The 22,104-nt window shown below is 35.8% G+C and overlaps 1 protein-coding gene across 12 annotated transcripts in view; it reads left to right on the plus strand.

Annotated features, from left to right (window-relative positions):
• Positions 1-22,104, plus strand: part of Dyrk3 (Dual-specificity tyrosine phosphorylation-regulated kinase 3) — a 199,068-nt gene that overhangs the window by 115,772 nt on the left and 61,192 nt on the right. For 7 of the 12 annotated variants that reach the window (XM_070112476.1, XM_070112475.1, XM_070112470.1 and 4 more), the window contains 2 exons: positions 429-626; positions 1,306-2,540. In XM_070112476.1, coding sequence (XP_069968577.1) covers positions 1,982-2,540 — 559 coding nt within the window. In that variant the 5' untranslated portion in view covers positions 429-626; positions 1,306-1,981. Of the gene's footprint in view, positions 1-428; positions 627-1,305; positions 2,541-6,688; positions 7,586-7,680; positions 13,628-22,104 lie in introns of those variants that run through there. The other 5 variants (XM_070112473.1, XM_070112474.1, XM_070112477.1 and 2 more) reach the window with 4 other exon arrangements.

Raw genomic sequence — 22,104 nt, forward strand, 5'->3', positions numbered from 1 at the left:
GTTCGGTTACATTCGAACTTAGCCCTTCCTTACTTGTTAAGGGTACAAGCATTCGAAATATCGGTTTTTTTCAAAACTTAATACTAAGTGTGCCCCTTAACACAATTGTGATATACATTATTCTTACTTTTAAGGTGGATGAAACTCGATTAAATCTGGACTCAGTGTGCTAAATTTTACTATAATCGGTACAGTAGTTTAGGAGTTTACCCCGGATACGTGATTTAGATATATATAATATATATATATATATATATATATATGTATATTCAAAGCTGAAACCTTTTACGCAAACACCGCTTAGTATATTTTCCAAGTAGAAAAAAACATTCTTAATATATGCACAATTCAAGCGAACAATAAACATTTACAAGTAACATTTACTTGTATGTAATTTAAATTGCTTTATCTTTCTTTTAATACTGCAGGTATGTCCAGCTTGTGGCACATAAATCATTAGTTTTAAATTGGATTGGATGAGATGATCATATTCGAAGTGAAGTATCTAAGGAAAGCAAAAAAATGGAGAAGATGAAATTATACTACACTGCTATCATCAAATATTATCATGGGCTTTTTGAATAACTAGTCATTTAGGTAAAAAGGAAGGCCACAAAAATCAATACGTAAGAACTTTGTTGCATTCTTATAACTGTATTGCACTATTCTGTTGTAAGTATTAGTCATATTGACTACACGTTGGCTAAATAACATAAGAAGTAACACTAATAAGGCTATAATAGCTTTGCTGAGAAACAACTTCTAATTGCAACGTCAATTTATATTAATATTATGTTAAACAAATAGAAAATAGATGCTGCTTACATCTATTGTAAATAATATTAGGAATGCTATTTTATACATTTATTACATGATTTCAACCTAGGGGTTCTATACTCATTCAATAATGCCCTATTTATATCATGAACAGGCTATATTCAGTTTGCCACGAACTTTGAAATATCCTGAAGGAAACGCCGGAGACCCTATACCCGCCTAGCGGTCATACAAACTGAACGATCGGAATCAAGTGCTCGTATGAAAAACTTTTTCGTTTAATGAGATATCTTCATCAAATTTTGCGTGGGCGATTGTCCAAGACAACGGTGCAATTTTCAAAAAAATCAGATCTAGTCACGATAGTGTGTATAGCTGCCATACAAATTTACCGATCAAAATCAAGTTCTTGTCATCCTTTGTATTATAGTTTCGTGCAACCGTGCAACCGAAGTTAACGTTTTTTCTTGTTTTTAATGATGTTTGCATATTATAATTCACGACCTAAACTTTTACATACATTTTCAGGTCAGCATTATCACGAAATTCGTCGCCTGTTTAAGACTAAATTTTGAAGAGTCAAATTATTCATCTATCTGCTTGCGAAAATTGATATTAATACACAAATTAGGACACCTGAAGAAAAAAAACTACACAAACTGCATGTGCAAACTATAATCGTCAGTTGTACCTTTAATACTTACTAATAGTACTGCTGATTCGACAAACAAGAAGTTTATAAATACAAAAAGGATGAAAGCGCAAAAATTTAAAAATCAATAAAATAGAAAAAGTATGGTTCTTCCTTGTGGTAGAAAATGTTGAATCTGGGACTTCAAAGAGTAGTATATACGGGTATATTGACTAGTAGATGTATATGACTTTAAAATAAGTACGACTTGTAATCTGAAATATTTGTTTCAAACAGTCAGAGAAATATCAGAAATGATTTTTAAGTCCGAAGATATGCGATGATAATGTCAGATATTCACATCTAAAAATACAGAAATATTCTAAAATGGACAAATTTAATATTTTTTTGCAATCGCAAATTTTATATAAACATAAAAGCTGATTAAAAAAATTTAGCAATAAACATCAACGCTATATTATATGACTATAGGAAGTCATCATATTCTAAATTTTAAAAACTTCACTTTTTAATATTAGTGTTTTAATCATCATCTACGCCCACTGCAATAAAATGGTTGGTACGCAAGAAAAACAAACTATGAACTCTCACTCAGGAAGTAATCTACCGCATATACTCAACCATCTTGACGTAACTGCAGTAATCACAAATGATGTTGTAGGTACAATTACCGATACATCCATTGGTAACAGTGTTACTAATCATTCAACGAAGAAAATTGTCAATCATAATAGTGACGCCATAACAGACTTCTCTCATGCGAGAAAAACAATCACTTATGCAGATAGCACTGTGACCGTGATAAAGAACTCTAACGAAAATGTAATCTCGAAAATTAATTTTTGCTCGCAGATCCAATCACAAAATCAATTTGTTCATAACTGTAGTAACAGTGATATATGTTTCAAGCAAAATATTGTTCGACAAACTCAAGTGTCCCTAGAAGATTCCACTGATAGCATCAATGGGTTATCTACACAGTTTCAAATATCGCTGCAGAGACAAATAGATGAAAATGTCAGTCCAGACGAACAACATAGTATTGGTAATCCAGGAAAAGGAAAGATTGATGCAGTTGACAACAATTGGTATTCCTCTAAGTCACTTACGGGTGAGTTTCCGGATACATTTTTCTATATATAGTTTAGTCGTGATCATGTTAGTAAAGATTTTAAATGTATATACACTACTTCAAGAAGAAATTTAAATTTGAAGTATAAATATAATTAGAAATATTTATATAATATACCATATATAATATACTACTGATTCTATTTAGCTACTACTGTTTGATAGGAAAAATTTTTATTTTAAATATAGAACATAATACATATCCATTATAGACCACATTAGTGTGAAACTTACCTCTGTTAAGATGTAGTTTATGTTGTTTGTTTGAACACGCTATTGTTAAAAAAAATGTTTTGGAAGAAATTACATTTATCTTTGCTTGCTTAAACCTGTCGAACTTTCAAGCACCGATCAAGATAACATATATAGGTATATGAGCTCGTCATCTTTGAGGCCAATTGCGGTATTTTACCATCTTTGAATAATCACTTTAAATTATGTCTTGCATCCGGGCCAACCGTAAGAAAAAGTTTTATAGTAGTAGTTTTTTTTTTTATAAGGAAGCTTTCAAAGTGCTCGACGTATTCTTTAATTTGCTCCGTGAAATCAATTCCAAATCCAAAGAACATTACAATAAACAAAATCTAATGAGTGAAATTAATAACTACAAGCTAAGGACGTAAAACCCAAAATAAATCTGTTTGGATAATAACACTAACAAATATAAACAAAAACCAAGTAAGGAAGGGCTAAGTTCGGATGTAACCGAACATTTTATACTCTCGCAAAGTCAAATGGTATATTCGTTTGAGATTTCTTTGTGGATTGACTGATATTTTCTGTAGAAGGTCAACTATAGGCACTGGGGTCCACATATTTAGTACTTAGGGGCTTGAATAGTTTTGGTTCGATTTAGACAATTTTTGGTCACAAGGGGGCATACTTTAAACGTATTATTCACGCAAATTTTTACCCCGATATAATCATTGTTGCTTGATATGCATAGTGGAAAGTGAAAGAATCAGATGGAATTGAAAATGGTGTTATATGGTAAATAGGCGTGGTTGTAGTCCGATTTCGCCCATTTTCGTATTATAACATAGAAATATGAGAAGAATATTATTTACCGAATTTGGTTGAAATCAGTTAAGCAGATCCCAAGATATGGGTTTTCACCTAAAAGTGGGCGGTGCCACGCTTACTATCTAATTTTAAAACGTGGTTCCTATAAAATCATCTTATACCATCCCAGAAATAAAATTTAGTGTCTTGTTTAGTGCTTGATTTATCTCGCTATAAGTAGTTTTTAGCAGTACCGTTATATGGGGAGTGGGCGGAGTTGTCACCCGATTTCACCCATTTTCACTCAAGTTAGAGCTTGCACGGACGGACGGAGGGACGGAAAGACAGTCACCCGTTTCAACTCGTCTCTTCATCCTGATCATTTATATATATAATATATAACCCTATATCTAACTCGATTAGTTTTAGGTGATACAAACAACCGTTAGGTGAACAAAACTATTATACTCTGTAGCAACAGGTTGCGAGAGTATAATAATTGAAAAACAAGTGGGCAAAACAAAAAGACAATAACCATAATAAGTGCTGCGCAGCACTCATCAACAAGGCCGAAGGCATTCCTGGAATTCATATTTTAGTTTGATGGAAATTATAAAATTCTTGTCAAACAATCACAAAACATTATTTTTCCTATCATCTGAAGAACTCTAAGGGCGTAGTTGTTGTTATCAAAGGTATAGAGTCTTCGGTAGATTCTAATGAAATCAATGAAGGTCTTAAAGAACGTGATTACGACAGTAAAACGGTTGAAAATATTTTAAATAGAAATAAAGTACCACAACCAATGTTTAAGATGGAGTTGATGCCAAATGCTAACCAATTAAAGAAAAATGAAACACATTCGATTTACGTCGTAGAGTGTCCTGGTACAATGCACCTGCCAAGAGAGTACCAAATCATATTGCACTCTACGCAGTCTTTGTGTAGTATGTGGTGATTTACACCCTGCATCCAAATGTACCCTCAAGAAAGAGGATTTTAAGTGTAGTAATTGAAATCGAAGTTATCGCTCGGAATTCAAGCACGTCGACCAATTGCTAAATATTCCGCGCGAAATTATTGAAATCACTGACCAAAGTTCAAAACGTGGCAATGTTAAGAATAATGTGGTTTAAGAAATTATGATAATGTGGTAATAGGAAACACTGTAAAAATGCGTTTTGCCCAAACCAAACTAAGTGGAAGCGTTGAAAGTAAGATTCTAAACTTATGTGACCATATTTTTTCCGGCATAATCCGGGACGGTTTGTTTTAGTTATCGATTTTTTCCCTATTATTATTATATATAAATTACTAAAAAATGCGACATGTAATAGGTGAGAGAGCAACACAATTTTATTCAAAAATAATGGAAATGATAAAAGAGAAAGCAAAGTAATATTAAAAATAATTAAAAGATTCAATCACTGTCTGGTTCGATCGTTTGTATATCAGATGATGAAGTGAACGGTGTTTCCAGAATTGTTGAAGACGTCTTCGGTCTGACGTATTTCTCTTGTTGACTGATTTTTCGAAGAAACCGGGGTGTGATTTTAAGTGAGTGAAAAATTCCAATAGTTTTACATGAGCAAACTGTTGAGTCCATACCTCAAGACATTCGTAGCAACCCCTGATTGACATATTGAAGACAATTAAAAATGAGTAAACGAAAATTGAGATTAAATTTCCTTCAATTTTCTTTGTTTCTTCGAAAATCATGGACTAAAACTAATAAGATAATAATTAAATAATTTCTCGACTTTGGAAAAATTTTAGTTAATAAAAATATATTTTCACTTGTGCATGAACAAAAATGAACCAGAGCGTCGATAGTGGATTACTGAAAAAATGGCGGATACAACTGACTTTTATTAGGGGTGAAGGAAGGCCGTCGAAATACGTTTTCAAAAGTTGGAACATTCGAATAATTTTTCCCAAAGCTTCTCTCAAGCCTGTGAACCGAGCTTTGCAGTAACCAACTAGTTGATCGTATTCGTCTTCAGAAATCTCGCAGATTGACTTTAATGCTTCTGTGCGAATGGTGTAAATGTAAAAATGTGTGTAGATCCGAACAACATTGCTCTCTATTTCAACCTCAATTGTATTACATGCGTTACGAATCGCATTATGCACGATATGGACTGCACAACCTACACCAACTATGTTCGACAGAAAACATCTTGATTGCTTTGCGACTGGAATCGTCGATCGACAAACAAATGAATTGGGCTTTCTGTAAATCAGGCTTAAGGCATTCCAATGCGTATGGTGCAAAAACATTGTTTATTATCGCTTCACTTTTTGTTCTTGACTTTTTTCATTTGGAAAGAGGTTCGAAATATTTTGGTTTGAAAAAATCAGAATCAGACGATAATTGCTTTTTGAAATGATTTTTTGAATAGCAAACCTGAAACTGGGATTATCATCAATTGTGCAGTACGCCCACACGCCTTCTATCGTCAATAGATTCAAATCTAGTTTCTCTCCAATGAAAAAATCTGATATGATTGAAATTTGAAAAGAAGCTGCCACTTTGTGCTTCTTTGTCTTCAAATGATTTTCAATATCATTGCCTCCACCAGCAACAACCGAAAAAGTTGCATTACATTTGTCGCAACGAACGTTGGAATCGTCATGACTCTCAAAAAAGGATTTTTTTTTTAAATTATCGTAGAAAACACACTTTCATTTCGACATTTCACAAAATAATATTTATTCGTAAATATTTATGCTTCAAATTCACAAATTTACCTTATGTCTCACTTTGAATTGTGAATGAAAGTAATGAACTGTCAGTGAACAACACTTACCTTCGCGCCAAATTAATTTCTAAGCCCGGGACGGTCAGCTAATTTTAAACCTTACTCAATATAGGTATGACACAATTCTTGGCTACAATACAATATGATACAAGATTTAATCAAAACTCAAAACCAAATGTTGCAAACTTTTTTGAGTAAAAAATTACTGAACTAAATATTGGAGATTATTGGATTTCTAAATATAGATGTAATGTTATTATCAAAAATATATCTAACAAATAAGAACAATTTTTTATACTTAGTTTAAGACTCTATATTACAAATCACCCAGATAGAAAAGATATGACATAACCCTAGGAAATAGATATTTTGCAGTGGCGATTACATTGTAAAGCACATGTATTGGAGCGCACGTCTAATTAATCAGAAAGGTCAAGACAGCTGTTTTACGGTAAGCCGACATACCGGCCCAGAGATCGAAACAACATTACAGATTTAATTGATTTTGCTGTTATTAAAAATATAGCCAGACCGCTTATAACTGCTTATTCTGATCACTCTCCTGTGCTAATAAAACTACGCGAACAACCATTGGTTGTATCACCAAAAGTGGGCTTAACATCCCATAAAACAAGTCAGTTAAAATATAAAACATATTGTAGTAGCCAACTTAACATCGATTCAAAATAAACTCAGAAAGAGATATTGATCAAAACATTAGCGAATTTACTGATATAAACACTAATGCAGCTGTCATAGCAACTCCAAACAAAACTAAGAAGTTGCATGGTTTTAGAAGAATCACAAATGTTGAAATAAAAAACTTGTAACAGAAAAAGGCAAGCTGGTGGTAAATCGCTGTGACTGGAGGTAAATCGCTCTCCTTTCACTTAGCCTGTAATTGATGTATGCTGTACGTAAATTAAGAAAAGCGCTTAAGTGTTCGGAAGAATACAACACTGAAAATTATATAAAGAAACTGAGCCCAAATTCAACAAAAAACAGAACTCTCTTTAGAAAGCGCAAAAACACATTAAGCCGCCGGTTGATTCCAACATGCCTATATGGGACGTGCGAGGTAATTGGTCTCGAAGCGAAGAGGAAAAAGCAAGTTACTTTGCAAATCACCTAGAGAAGGTATTCTGCCCAAAATGCCGTTTTAAGCTGCCAATTTTTCGCAACACCTCTAACAAGTCGCTCTTGCCTATTAAGACTTCTAGTTGTGAAATTAAAAAGATCGTAAAGGAAAGGATCTAAAAAGGTGCCATAATATGATAAAATTACACCAAAAATGCTAATGGAGCTACCAAATATTGATGTACAAGTAATTTCCTTTTTTCTTAATGCAATTTTCAGTTTCGGATATTATCCAAATTCTTGGAAAAAGTCGCAGATCATCCTGATAGATAAACTACGGAAAATCTTAACACTGGCGTCTATTACTGTTACTATTAAAGATGTCTCCTTTCCTCCATGAATATAATTCCAACGCACCAATTCGGGTTTCGTGCAAAGCATGCCACTGCAGAGCAAGTAAATGGAATTACTAATGAAATTAGAAAGGCATACAATACGAGTACATAGAGTATTGTTCAACAATATTCCTTGATGTAGCTTAGACAATCGATGGGATGTGGCATGAAGGTCTTTTATATAAAATTGTATAAAATCATTGTAAAATAAAATAAATCTCATTGTATAAAATTTTGGAGTCTAATCTGAAAAATAAGAAAATTACTGTTAAAGTAGCTAATTTCTTATCAGATAAACGTCCGATAAGGGCTGGTGTGCCCTGGGGGAGTCTGCTAGGCCCAACACTATACATGTTGGTTGAAAAGTGAGTAGTGCTCACCAGGTAATGGCACTACTAGCTCGGTACATCTGTCGTGAGAACACATGCAAAGTTGCAAGTCATTCTGTCAATTAATTCATTAATTACAAACGATTTGAAGTAGACGTGTCATAGTATTTTTTTAATATGGAAAAAATTGAATATCGCGCAGTGATTAGATTGTTTGTTTTGAAAGGTTTAAAAACAAAAGATTTAATAAACAATTGTTAGAAGTCTATAAGGAGTCTTCACTTTCAAAACGCGCCGTTCAATTTTGGGCTAGTGAATTTGAACGTGGTCGTACTAGGCTTGAAGACGATCTACGCGAAGGACGAACAAAACCCGCAACCACACCAGAAATTATTGAGCATAATATTGTTAGTGAAGATCCAAGTTTGACTAAGCGTAAAATTGCTAATGCCATAGGCATACCAGACGAACGAGTATTTCATATTTTACATGAAGAATTGTATATGAAAAAGCTATTTGGAAAGTTACTGCCGCATACGTTAACAATTCAACAAAAACTGAATCGAAACAAATTTCTCAGCATAATTTGGAGCGTTTTAAGCAGAATAAAACCCATTTCTTGCGTCGTTTTATAACTAAGGATGAGACTTGAATCTACCACCATGATCCTTAATTGAAACAAGAACGTATACAGTAGACTAAAGCTTGCTGGTCAGATTTAAAGCAGGTGAAGTCACACCGTTTTTTGGGATGAAAACGGAATTTAGTTGATTTATTATATGCAGAATGGTAAAACAATTAACTTGAATATTATTGCAGCCTTTGGATCAGTTAGATGAAAAAAATCGTGAGAAAAGACTTGGTTTGCAGCACAAAAAATATTTTTTCATTAAGACAACACATCTGCTCACAAAGGTGTTTTAATAATGACAAAATTCAACGAATTAAAGTACGAATTGCTATAGGGATGGCAAAAATTATTCGTGGATCATTGGAATAAGTGTATTGAAGTTAAGGGAGATTATATTGAATAAAATAATATATTTCGTACCAAAAACAGTATTTTTTCATTTCGAGCGCCGAAACTTTTTAACCAACATAAATATCTTATATACAGCAGATATTCCAACCGGTAATAATGTATTAACATCGACTTTGCGGATGACACAGCCATAGTTTGCCGTAATAAATGTTTCATCTGAGCTTCAAGGGTACTAGAGGAGCATTAAGCTTTGGTCGAAGAATGGTTAGCCAACTAGCGAATAATTGAAAATGAGCAAAAGTGTAAGCATGTTACATTCTCACTAAGACAAAAACTGTATCGGCCGAATAACATTAATAATATCTTAGTACCACAGGCAAATGATCCATTCACTTGGACAGAAGGCTCATATGGAGCAAACATATATTCAGCAAAATAACTAGCATGAAAATAAAAGCTGCAAATTAAAATTGACTTTTAAATAAAAATTCTAAACTTAGCCTTGAGAACAAAGTTGTATGTATGTATTCAACTGTGGGGTACGACGTGTGCAACTCAATTCCCATAACAGCCGGTTCTATGTTACCGGAATTGACCCGGATTTTATCCGGCCAAGGGCTGTTATTTCGGCGATCTAACCTTGTTTGGATTGATTTGGTAAGTTCTAGGTTAAGTTTGTCGTCATTGGAGCAACGCCTAGCAGCAGGGTTGCTCTGTATCCTCCTGACCCATGCTGGCATCAAGTCCAACCCGGGTCCCGAGGAATTTTACTGCTGCGTTTGCGCTAGAAGACTCCACCCAAACTCCACCTCGGTTAGGTGCAATACATGCAGTGGATGGAGCCATCTTAAGACCTGTTCAGGCCTTAAGACACATAGGGAGTGGACCACGAGTTACGAGGTCCCATGCTGTCAACGAAATACTGCGACATATGCCTCAACGGCTGTGCAACCTGCACCTTGTTCGCGCACTGCGCCGCCACTCCAGTCGAGTGGCCAAGATAGGACCTCTACGGCTCTAAGAAGCTCACATAGACAGCATGACCAACCTTCATCCAGCTCCAATCCTCGTGCGAGAGCCACCCAGAAACTCATGGTTCCTCGCACAGTCTGTTCCGTGTGTCAGACCGTAACACGCCGGAATGTCATATCAGTCAAGTGCAATTCTTGTACTGGCTGGTGTCACTTTCTGTCGTGTTCCGGTCTGCGCACCACACGAGAGTGGAGTGCGTCGTATGTTGCCCCATGCTGTAGGAGTCTGCCCCCGCAAACACATACAGTGGCATTGCCAATCAACACCATAGTGCGACAAACGCGACTACTACAATTCAACTGCAACGGACTCCAGAGCAAGATCGAGGAGATAGTTGCATTCATGAGCCAGGAGCGCGTATCGATAGCTGCTGTCCAAGAAACCAAGTTAAACAGCCGCTCAGATCTTCTGAGTTGTGCAAGTTTCAACGTTTTACGTAAGGATCGCGGGCGAGATAATGGTGGAGGCCTAGCCTTCATATTGCATAACACCGTGCAATATCGTCTAATCGATGTTGACATCGACCGCAGGGACAGTACCCTTGAATTTCAGGGTATAGCTGTCCGGTCTGGCGATGTCGAGCTCGAAATATTTAATATATACATCCCCCCAGTTACATGTTTCCCAACAGGATATCACCCGAATATAGATGCGCTACTTCGTGGTGAAAACCGTTTGCTGCTAGGCGACTTTAACGCGCATCACGATCTTTGGCATTCCTGCCTGTCAAACGATTGTAGGGGGATGGAGCTGGCGCAACAGATTTACGATTCGACATTCTGCGCAATGAATGACGAAGCCCCCACAAGAATTATGGGCACCTGTAATATCTCGCCAGATATTACCATCGCTAGCGGTGGTCTGATAAATAGTATAACCTGGCGACCTATGCTAACTCTCGCATCAGACCATCTGCTCATAATTATCTCGATCGAGAAACCTCCCGACTTTATTTCTGTGGACAACCGCCTTTTGTTAACTTTAACAAAGCTAACTGGGTCGGCTTCACAGAAGTTACCGAGAACATCTTCAACGCACTACCCATTCCTACGGACGTCATCGTTGGCCGCAAAGGGATCGCTGCTCGCTTCATATCGGCTGGATGAATCGCGGAACTCCGCCCTATTTCCCAGCCGAAGCAGCTGTACTAGCAAACGAGCGCGACACCTTACGCCATGCCGATCCCTGTGATCCCCGAATAAGGGATCTCAATTTGGAGATTTGGCAAATGGTAAACCATCATAAGCGGACAGAATGGATAGAGCACCTCAAGTCCTGCAACCTCTCCATCGGTGTAAGTAAGCTTTGGACTACTGTGAAGGCCCTGTCAAATCCGAGGAAACAAGATGATCGGGTTGAAATTCAATTCGGTGGCCATGCCTTCTCGGACCCGAAGAATTACGCGAGCTATTTTAGCCGGCAGTTTACATCGCACCCTTCGACTGACAAGGCCAAACGATGTGTTACCCGACCGCTGCGCAAAATGCCAAAAGACTGCGCACCACTTACCTTCACCGATGGGGAGGTTCAGAGTGCCATCACAAAGGCCAAATCGTCCAAATCCATTGGCCCTGACGGAATAAGCATGCTGATGCTAAAACATCTAGGCTCGACGGGAGTAAGCTACCTTACCAAGGTCCTCAACTTGTCGATGGCCACTCTTCAAATACCCGATGTGTGGAGAGTCGGAAGAGTGGTCCCACTACTGAAGCCTGGGAAACCCGCCAACAAAAGGGAGTCTTATCGTCCGATAACTGTCCTTTCCCCAGTAGTCAAGACACTTGAGGCCTTGTTATTCCCGACGTTCACACACCACCTTAGTCTAGCAGAACAACAGCATGGCTTCCGGAAAGTGCACAGCACCACCACAGCACTTAGCGTCATAAACGCCCAGATAGTTCATGGCCTAAACCAGAAGCCACCCTGCGAGAGGACGATCCTCGTAGCGTTGGACTTGTCGAAAGCCTTCGACACAGTCAATTACACAACGCTACCTGAGGACATCGAACAATCTACGCTCCCTCCAGGGCTGAAGCGGTGGACCATGAACTACCTGAGCAGTCGGCATTCATCCGTACTGTTTCGAGGTTAAAACTCCAAACTGCGAAGAATTAAACGGGGACTCCGCAGGGTGGTGTCTTCTCCCCTTTACTGTTTAAATTTTACATCTCGAACCTCCCCCAACCACCAGAGGGAATTTCCGTGACCTCGTACGCTGATGACTGCACGATATTGCCGTCGGGCAATGGAATCGATGGCATGTGATCAAAAGTAAACAGCTATCTCTCCGATCTTTCTCGCTTCTTCTCTGCAAGGAGTCTGACACTTTCCCCTACTAAATCCACAGCGACCATATTTACGAACTGGACGAAGGAGTACAGACTGGATCTAAACATTTCAGTCGATGGTACCAAAATTCCGACCGTAAACAACCCTAATTTTAGGCGTTACACTAGGCAGTCTTTGCTCCTTTACTCCTTACACGACCGTGATAACTGCCAAAGCACAGAGCCGCAACAAAATCCTCAAATCGCTTGCCGGCAGCTCTTGAGGAAAAGACAAAGAAACGTTGCTGGCGTCATACAAGGCAATCGGCCGGCCGGTCCTAAACTATGCAGGGCCAATATGGTCGCCTGGATGTAGTGCTACGCAGACGAAGAAGCTCCAGACTTGTCAGAACACTGCACTCGGGACTATCACGGGATGCCTCTTGATGTCCCCAATCGAACACCTACACAGTGAGGCCCGTATACTTACGGTTAAGGAACATAACGAGCCTCTCTCCAAGCAGTTTCTACTGGGCTGTTTTCGTAGAAACCACCCCTGAAGTCGGCTGCTTGAAGCGGAGCCGCCTCCTAAGGACATCAAGAGGTCTTTCCTTGATTACGTCGACGACATTAGACAGTACGCCGACCGGACTTCGGACGCAACGAACTTCAGACAGGCACTGACCGCCATTCACAGTGGAGCCATCAACACCTTCACCGACTCCCACTCAGTGAATGGCGTACTACGAGTCAAACCACCACCCATAGCAGACGTAGAGCTCGAGTTGCCTCGCGAAACCAGAGTGACGCTTCCGCAACTTCGTTCTGGATATTGTAGCAGGTTAAACTCCTACTTATACAGAATAGACCCCAACATACCAAACACATGTCTTGCATGACACTAACCACCTCTTTGCATGTCCAACTAACCCCACTCATCTAATACCTTATTCCCTATGGTCCGACCCCGTCGAAACAGCTCGTTTCCTGGGCCTCCCGTTAGATGCCCTCGATGACAACCAATCTGGAATTTATCATCCAAACGGGGACTAGGTAACCGTTACAACAACAACAACAACAACCTGTGCAACTAATATTGACATATGGTAATATGTCCCAGTCAAAAATTCTCAGAGCTATAACGAGTTCACCATGGTACATTCGAAATGAAAACATTCTCAAAGAAATTCAATATTAAACTCCGGAAACATCCAAATTCATTAGCGAATGCCTAATAATCAATTCAATAAATTAAGAAATGTTAAAAAAAAGGTTTAAGTTTAATTTTGTTTTCAATTTGGAACTATTTTTAATAATTTTTTAACTGGAATAACGTTTTCGTTTTTTTCTCAGCTTTCCAATGCGAAACACGTTTAATTTATTCAAACTATTTTTCATAAACAAAAGGTACATTTTTATAAATAAACGAGAATTTTATATACTAGATTGACCCGGCAAACATTCTTTTACCATATAAATTATTTCTAGTTTCTAGATAAATTATAGTGTAGACAAAAAGTAACTTACTTATTATAAGTTTGTGTATATGAACGATAAGGGAATATACAAAAAACAAACGCCAAACAATATTATTTTTAAGTTATTATAAAGGGTGTTTTTTTTTAGAGGTATAGAACTTTAAATTGCAATAAAACAAGGATGGATTATTCGATTGACATGAATTTTATTTATCCGAAAGATAATCTTGTGGCATTACATTTTAAATATGATTTCTGGCCACGGCTGGGTTAGAATGTAGTTCAATCTGGACGTCCAATTTTCGATGACTTTTGACAACATTTGTGGCCGTATATCGGCAATAACATGGCGAATGTTGTTTTCCAAATGGTTAAGCGTTTGGGTTATGCGCATCGACCAATGACTTTACATAACCCCACAGAAATTAGTCTAGCGGTGTTAAATCACAAGATCTTGGTGGCCAATTCACAGGTCCAAAATGTGAAATTAGGCGGTCATCAAACGTGTCTTTCAATAAATCGATTGTGACATGGTGCGCCGTCTTGTTGGAACCACAGCTCCTGGACATCGTGGTTTTTCAATTCAGGGATGAAAAAGTTAGTAATCATGGCTCTATACCGATCACCATTGACTGTAACGTTCTGGCCATCATCGTTTTTGAAGAAGTACGGACCAATGATTCCACCAGCCCATAGATCGCACCAAACAGTCAGTATTTCTAAATGTAACGGTGTTTCGACAAACACTTGAGGATTAGCTTCACTCCAAATGCGGCAGTTTTGTTTGTTGACGTAGCCATTCAACCAGAAGTGCGCTACATCGCATCATACGATAAAATGAACGTAGTGCGCGATACGTATTCCGCACAGTACCATTATTTTCAAGATAAAATTGCACTATTTGCAAGCGTTGTTCAGGCGCGAGTCTATTCATGACGCATTGCCAAATCAAACTGAGAATAAATCACTTGACAGCTGTTAAATCGGTCGCCATCTTGAACAGTAATGCCAACGTAAAGTTCTATACCTCGATAAAAAATACCCGATTGTTTATTTTTTAAAATTACATATCACTTATTAATTACGACAGTAACACTAACACTGCATATTTGATTTGAATATTTTCAACAATTCATTGTGCTCGTTCAATAGGGCGTCCAAGTCGCTGACGATGCGCCTGGCAAAAAATGAATCAATGTTATTATAGTCACAACGTGCATTCACGCGATTGGCAAAACCGCCTCCTGAATTCTCGTCGCCCATGAAGTAGATTTTTAAAAATTTATGTGGTTCGTTTGGCATTGGCAGCAATGATCCTATTTTTATGATAAACTTGGTCTCTGATTTTGAATGTAGAATTGTATTGTTGACCATTAGCATTAGTATTTCGAACTATTACTGTGTGTTGAATGTTCGAATTGACTTCAAGAATACGTTAGAATCTGGATTCGTTCTTCGGTTCTTTGGGATCTTTTATTTCTAATACTTCTTGACCTACTTGTAATACGGCTCGATTCAGCCCCTTTGCGTTTTCTTGGCATTGCTCACTGTACAAAACACTTATAAATAGAATTAATGAAATTACTTAATGATGGAAAACGTTATAGTTATAATTACGGCCTGGATCATAGCGAAAATATTAGTTTTATTAAAATAAATTTCATGAAAAAAAATTTGAAACAAAAGTTGTCAAAATTTTAATTAAAAAAAAAAATTATTTGGCTTTCTAATATATAAAAAAAGTATACTTACAACTCAAAATCCGTTGTTTGTGGCACGTGTTGAGTACTTTTAAGGTTATGTAAATCTCTTGTTCAACAAAAACTGGATTAACTGAACTAATCGTGCCAAATACACTTAAAATTAATAATTTTATTATTATAATTAAAATAGTAAAAATTAATAGTTAATATGACAGTTACACTGATATAGCAATATGATAATTGTAAAATTTACTACTACACTTGATACATACACAAAAAAAAAACAACAAAAAATTTTGTCCAAAACTTCAAAAAAAATTTAAGGGTGGACAACCTTTATCACTTGGAGGTATGAAAAATATATAGTAGCCGATCCTCAGACCTACTGAATACGCAAATAAAATTTTGTAAAAATTGGTCCGTCAGTTTCGGAGGAGTACGGTAACTAACATTGTGACACGAGAATTTTACATATTAGATAATTTTGTTTTTTCAATTTGGAACTATTTTTATTGAAAAATGTACATTAACACAGAATGCTTTTTAATTTAAATGAAGGTAACTTATTAATCTGTGGTGGAATATTTTTAACCAGGTAAATAAGGGATGCTACGTTAGGATGCAGCCGTACGTGTGAGTAAAAAGCATGCGAATTTCCCTACTTAGGTTAATAAATTGGTTAGTTTTAAGAACGGTTGACTTCCTTTCTACGTCATCGTAATATTTTAAAAGCGTCATATTCTGTTTACAGAGTGTTAATAGCTCTTTTTCCATCAAATAGATCGGTCGTCTGTCAAATTAAGTCAAGTCGAATGATTATAGTTTTGAAGCTCAATACTGAATTAAAGGATGCCAGACCATGTCGACTGATTCCTTCATTATATTTCTGCCTTCTACAACCATATTTGGAATCGTATTAATTCATATTATCAATTTCATTAAGATAACTCACATATTTATCGATATATATGGTATAAAGACGACCGGAAGTTTGAAAATCCCTCCATTAAGTATATGAGGGCTATGGAAAGTACTGACCCGTTTTTATTATTATTTTGCACCAGAACAATACGTGCTAATAGATTGACCTATATTGTTAGCTGAAAGTCAGCCATAGGTACTTAGTTATGTTATGATCAAATTTCGACTATTTTTAGACGTGGGATGTCATGCTTTGAGGGCACTATTTGTGTAAAGTTTTATCCCGATATCTTCATTGGTGTCTGTATATTGTAAAGTAAAAATCCGATGGAATTCTGTTTTAAATATGTTTTAATTATGTTTTCATTTTGTTACATTAGGCTTCCAGGATAATATTATGTACCATCATGGCATGAAATTCGTGGAATAGGTCAACTTTATTAACTCAAATTACTTATAAGTGATATAAATTCTACATAAGGGGTTAATTATACCCATATACATATGTGTATTAGGTCTATGACGTAAAAAGTCAACTAGAGGATCGGGTATCATTATATTAGGGATCATTTCATTATAATATCAATTTTACTCAAAAATAAAGAAAAATCGGAAAAAAACAGATGTAACAAGTGAAATAAAACAAACATAGGTACGTGTAAATTAAAACAAATATGTCAATAAATAATAATAGAAACATAAACAAATATTAAGTGAGAAGGCAAAACAAGTAAGGAAAGGCTAAGTTCGTAGTTACTCTCGCATTTTTTAAAAATCAATGCCGGACGCACATTTTCAGGTATTGGCATGAAACATGAAAGAAAAGGCTAAATACGAGTATAATCCAACATTTTATACTCTCACAATTTACAAGAAACAAAGCTAAAAAATCAATTAACACTAATGAAACTATACTATATTTATATTATTATTATAAGAACAAAATATATCCAATTTTGCATTAAATTCCGAGATTATGGCGAATAATGTAGTTATGATGGCAATAATATAATATATTTTCCTATATATTTTAAAGATGTTATGCTTGTATTTTTGATGAAACGGAAGAATCTATCTAAATATATTAAACTATTTGGTTTTAATTTTAACATTTTTTGTCTTTATATGCTCGCAAAAACAAAACAGCTTATTGCGAAAGTAAACTTTGTAGTAAAAGTGTTCTATAACGTGAAATTATACAACACATCATTTTGTTTGACGTTGCATACAGACGATGTATAAATACTGTAGTCATACTGTATTTTAAAATATCGATCTTTACAGTAGTACGTTTTCGAAGTCACTCATACATCTTCATTTATTTCTTCATAGAGGCACTTTGTTTGTATACATTATTTGCATAATCTCATTCAAATAAAATGGTTTAATAGATCGTGAAAAAGGTCAACTCGATATCTTGGCTTTTAAAGGACATTTGAAACGCCAATTGCCAAAAAGTCTATTCGTTTAATGGTAGAAACTTCAAAGGCAGATATGCAAAGCCTTTGACACCAAAGGAATTTCCCTCTCTCTACTTCAAAAATTAAAGAAATGGCTTATGTTGCAGCTCAACAGTTAGAAGGGCTATTATAAAAGCGCCTCATATAAAATATAAAAAATTACAAAAACAAGTAAAGACTTAGCTCTTCTTCGGGTGTAACCGAACATTTTATACTCTTGCATCTTCCAAAGGTCAAAGCCGGCTTAATACCTTTAGGTGTTGGCAAAACTTTGTATTAAAACAAGTAAGGAACGGCTAAGTTCGGATGTAACCGAATATTTTATACTCTCGCAAAGTCAAATAGTATACTCGTTTGAGATTTCTTTGTGGATTGACTGATATTTTCGGTAGAAGGTCAACTATAGGCACTGGGGTCCACATATTTAGTACTTAGGGGCTTAAACAGTTTTGGTTCGATTTAGACAATTTTTGGCCACAAGGTGGCATACTTTAATCGCATTATTCACGCAAAGTTTTACCCCGATATAATCATTGTTACCTGATTTGCATAGTGGAAAGTGAAAGAATCAGATGGAATTGAAAATGGCGTTACATGGGAAGTAAGCGTGGTTGTAGTCCGATTTCGCCCATTTTCGCACTATGACATAGAAACATGAAAAGAACGTTATGCACCGAATTTGGTTGAAATCGGTTGAGCAGATCTCAAGATATGGGTTTTCACCTAAAAGTGGGCTGTGCCACGCCTACTGTCTAATTTTGAACGCGGTTCCAATAAAGTCATCTCATACCATCCCAGAGATAAAATTTAATGTCTCTGGCGTGTTTAGTGCTTGATTTATCGCGCTTTTAGTAGTTTTTAACAGTACCGTTATATGGGGAGTGGGCGGAGTTGCCACCCGATTTCAACTATTTTCACACTGTCAATAGAAGTGCTAAAAACATTTGCTTCTAGTGAATTTTGTTATTATAGCATCAGCGGTTTAGGAGATATGCACATTAAACCTATTAGAGGTGGGACCACGCCCACTTTTAAAAAAAAAGTTTTAACTGCAGATGCCCCTCCCTAATGTGATCCTGTGTACCAAATAACAGTCTTGTATCTTATTGCGGAGCTTAGTTATGGCAAGTTATTTGTTTTTGATTAATGGCGTTTTGTGGGCGTGGCATTGGTCCGATTTCGCCCATCTGCAATACCAACCGTCTCACGGTACCAAGAAACATGTCTACTAAGTTTCATAAAGATATCTCAATTTTTACTCAAGTTAGAGCTTGCACGGACGGACGGACGGACGGACAGACAGTCACCCGGGGTCAACTCGTCTCTTCATCCTGATCATTTATATATATATAACCCTATATCTAACTCGATTAGTTTTAGGTGATACAAACAACCGTTAGGTGAACAAAACTATTATACTCTGTAGCAACAGGTTGCGAGAGTATAACTACACGACCCCGTTCACGCGTTGCTGTGGCTAAGGTATACATTAATTACATACTATTCAATACAGTAAAATTGTATTTATGAAATTCCAATGTAAGAATAACCAAGCGGATCACTTCCAAAGTTGAAAAAATTAATACTAATTTCCTTCGATTTTTTATTAAACACAAATAAACATAAAATATAATATGTTGATTACCATTGAATTATGGTTAAAAGTGCTGTGAAATCATAATAAGGTGCTGAATAAACTTGACAGTGACATTGTACAATTGAATTGAAGTGGACATTTGCAATAGTTTGCACGTAAACTCAATTAAAAGAAGTTTTCAAATACGGAAAAAGACTACGTTGTTTTTTTTTTTTTTTCGTCTCTCTGTATAACATTATTCTTCGTTGTCGAATTGTCAAATTTCGTCGTACTTTGCATTCGGTTCGAAACTGTGCTACGTATGTGAACTTCGGTTTTGAACGAGTATAATCGTATGTGTAGAAAATAGTACACTAAGCAAAGTTTAAAACATTATTCTTCGATGTCGAATTGTCAAATTTCGTCGTACTTTGCATTCGGTTTGAAACTGTGCTACGTATGTGAATTTCGGTTTTGAACGAGTATAATCGTATGTGTAGAAAATAGTACACAAAGCAAAGACCGCAATAAAGAGGTGATAAGAAGAGTACACAAAGCATGCGAATCGGATTTTGAACTGTGTGAAACTCGGCGAATAGACGTTACTCTATAATGGCGCCGAAATCCAGAAAGAAGAAGGCACATGATGTATCTGACCTTGATCTTGATGAAGTATTAGCTCTAAAAATGGAAAATGAACTGCTAAGACAGTTAAATTCAGAGCTACAGGAACGAAATAAATTACTGAACAACCTGGTGGAAAAAGGGAATTTATTAGGTGATGTAAGAATTTCATATGCTGACATTCCAAAAAAAGAAAGAGTACCTAAAATACTAGTTAAAGCTAAAAATAATGATAATGGTGAAACTCTGAAAAAAGTAAAAATGAAATTAACAAGTGATCTAACAATACCAATCAACAACGTTCGTAAAAAAATTGATGGGCTTGTTTCTGTTAAATGTAAAAACACAAATGATATACAAAGAGTTAAATCGGTCTTAAGTGAAAAACCGGGTGGTGATTATTGTGTTGACTTGGAGCATCTTAATTTTCCTAAAATAAAGGTTACTAATGTGGAAAATGAATTAAACAAAGAAGAATTATGCGAGGATTTATGTAATAGGAATTTCCCAGATATTGATGGCGCTTTCAACATCATCGCGGACTACAGGAACAAAGATGAAATCCGGTCATTGATACTCGAGCTAACCTCTGAGTCATACCTACATCTAAAAAATTTCGGATTTAAATTATACATTGGTTATCAATGCTGCCAAGTATATGATTTTTTGAATGAGGTTAAATGTCTTAGCTGTGCGGGTGATCATTTAACTAACACCTGTAAAAGTACTAACACAAACTGTCTCAACTGCGTGTACTATAATGAAAAATATCGGAAAAACCGCCCAACTAATCATTGTGCTATGGATACATGTTGTGAATATATCTCTAATAGTCTAAATAAAATAATAAACAATACTGATTATCCGGTGAAATCATCGATACCAAAGTCACTAGGTAAAATTGGAAATTGGTCTTTACAAACAACCGATGGTTGATAAAGAAGAAATGCAGATTGAAGAAATTTTTACTGATTTATATAATTTAATTAATACGTTACCTAATAACAATTTCTTTATGGTTAACCTAAATGTTAGAAGTCTAAATACAAATTTCAACAAATTAGAGTTATTTATTGAACATCTTGTAATAAAACCAGATATTATTGTCTGTATGGAGACTTGGCTCCTTTCTTGGTATACTTTTTTTGAAATGAATGATTATAATATTTTCTATAATAGTAGCAATAATAATAGAGCTGATGGCGTTGTATTATATATTAAAAAATCTTTAAAACATGATGTTGAGATAGATGTAATTGATAACGTGTAAATTATCTCAACGATAATAAAATTGAAGGGTAATAAAAATCTTAAAATATCGGGTATATATAGATGTCAAGACATTCCTAAAGAAAACTTTATAGATGCAATAACTAAATTTTTAGACGTAAACAAGCATGGGAACAATCATTTTCTAGTTGGGGATTTTAACATCAATTTATTAAATTCTGATATTGCTACAAATGAATATTTAAATAATCTATTAGATCGTGGCTTTATACCATATTTCAATGGTGTAACCAGACCTAATGACTTAGGGGGTACTTGTATCGATGACATTTTTGTTAAATCAAATATTGAGAAAATCATATCCTTTACTTATGCCAATGTTTTTACAGATCATTATCCTATTTTTGTTGCTCTTGATTTGTTCCCTATAAAGTCTATGCTTAAAGAAACCTATTTCATTAACCACAATCTTATAAAAGTAAATAGTAGTTTACATGATTGGTCTCATATGCTCGATATAAAAGATCCAGAAGTTTTTTTTAAGCTTCTGATTGAAAAGATAAAGAATATTATTGATGTTTCAAGATCCAAAGTAAACAAAACTAAAAACAATAACAAACCGAGGAGTAAATGGATAACTAAAGGTATTATAAAATCATGTAAAACAAAAGAAACTTTATACAGACTATGAAACTTGGATAGAAAT

Source organism: Bactrocera oleae, chromosome X (assembly GCF_042242935.1).
Source record: "Bactrocera oleae isolate idBacOlea1 chromosome X, idBacOlea1, whole genome shotgun sequence".
Taxonomy (NCBI): domain Eukaryota; kingdom Metazoa; phylum Arthropoda; class Insecta; order Diptera; family Tephritidae; genus Bactrocera; species Bactrocera oleae.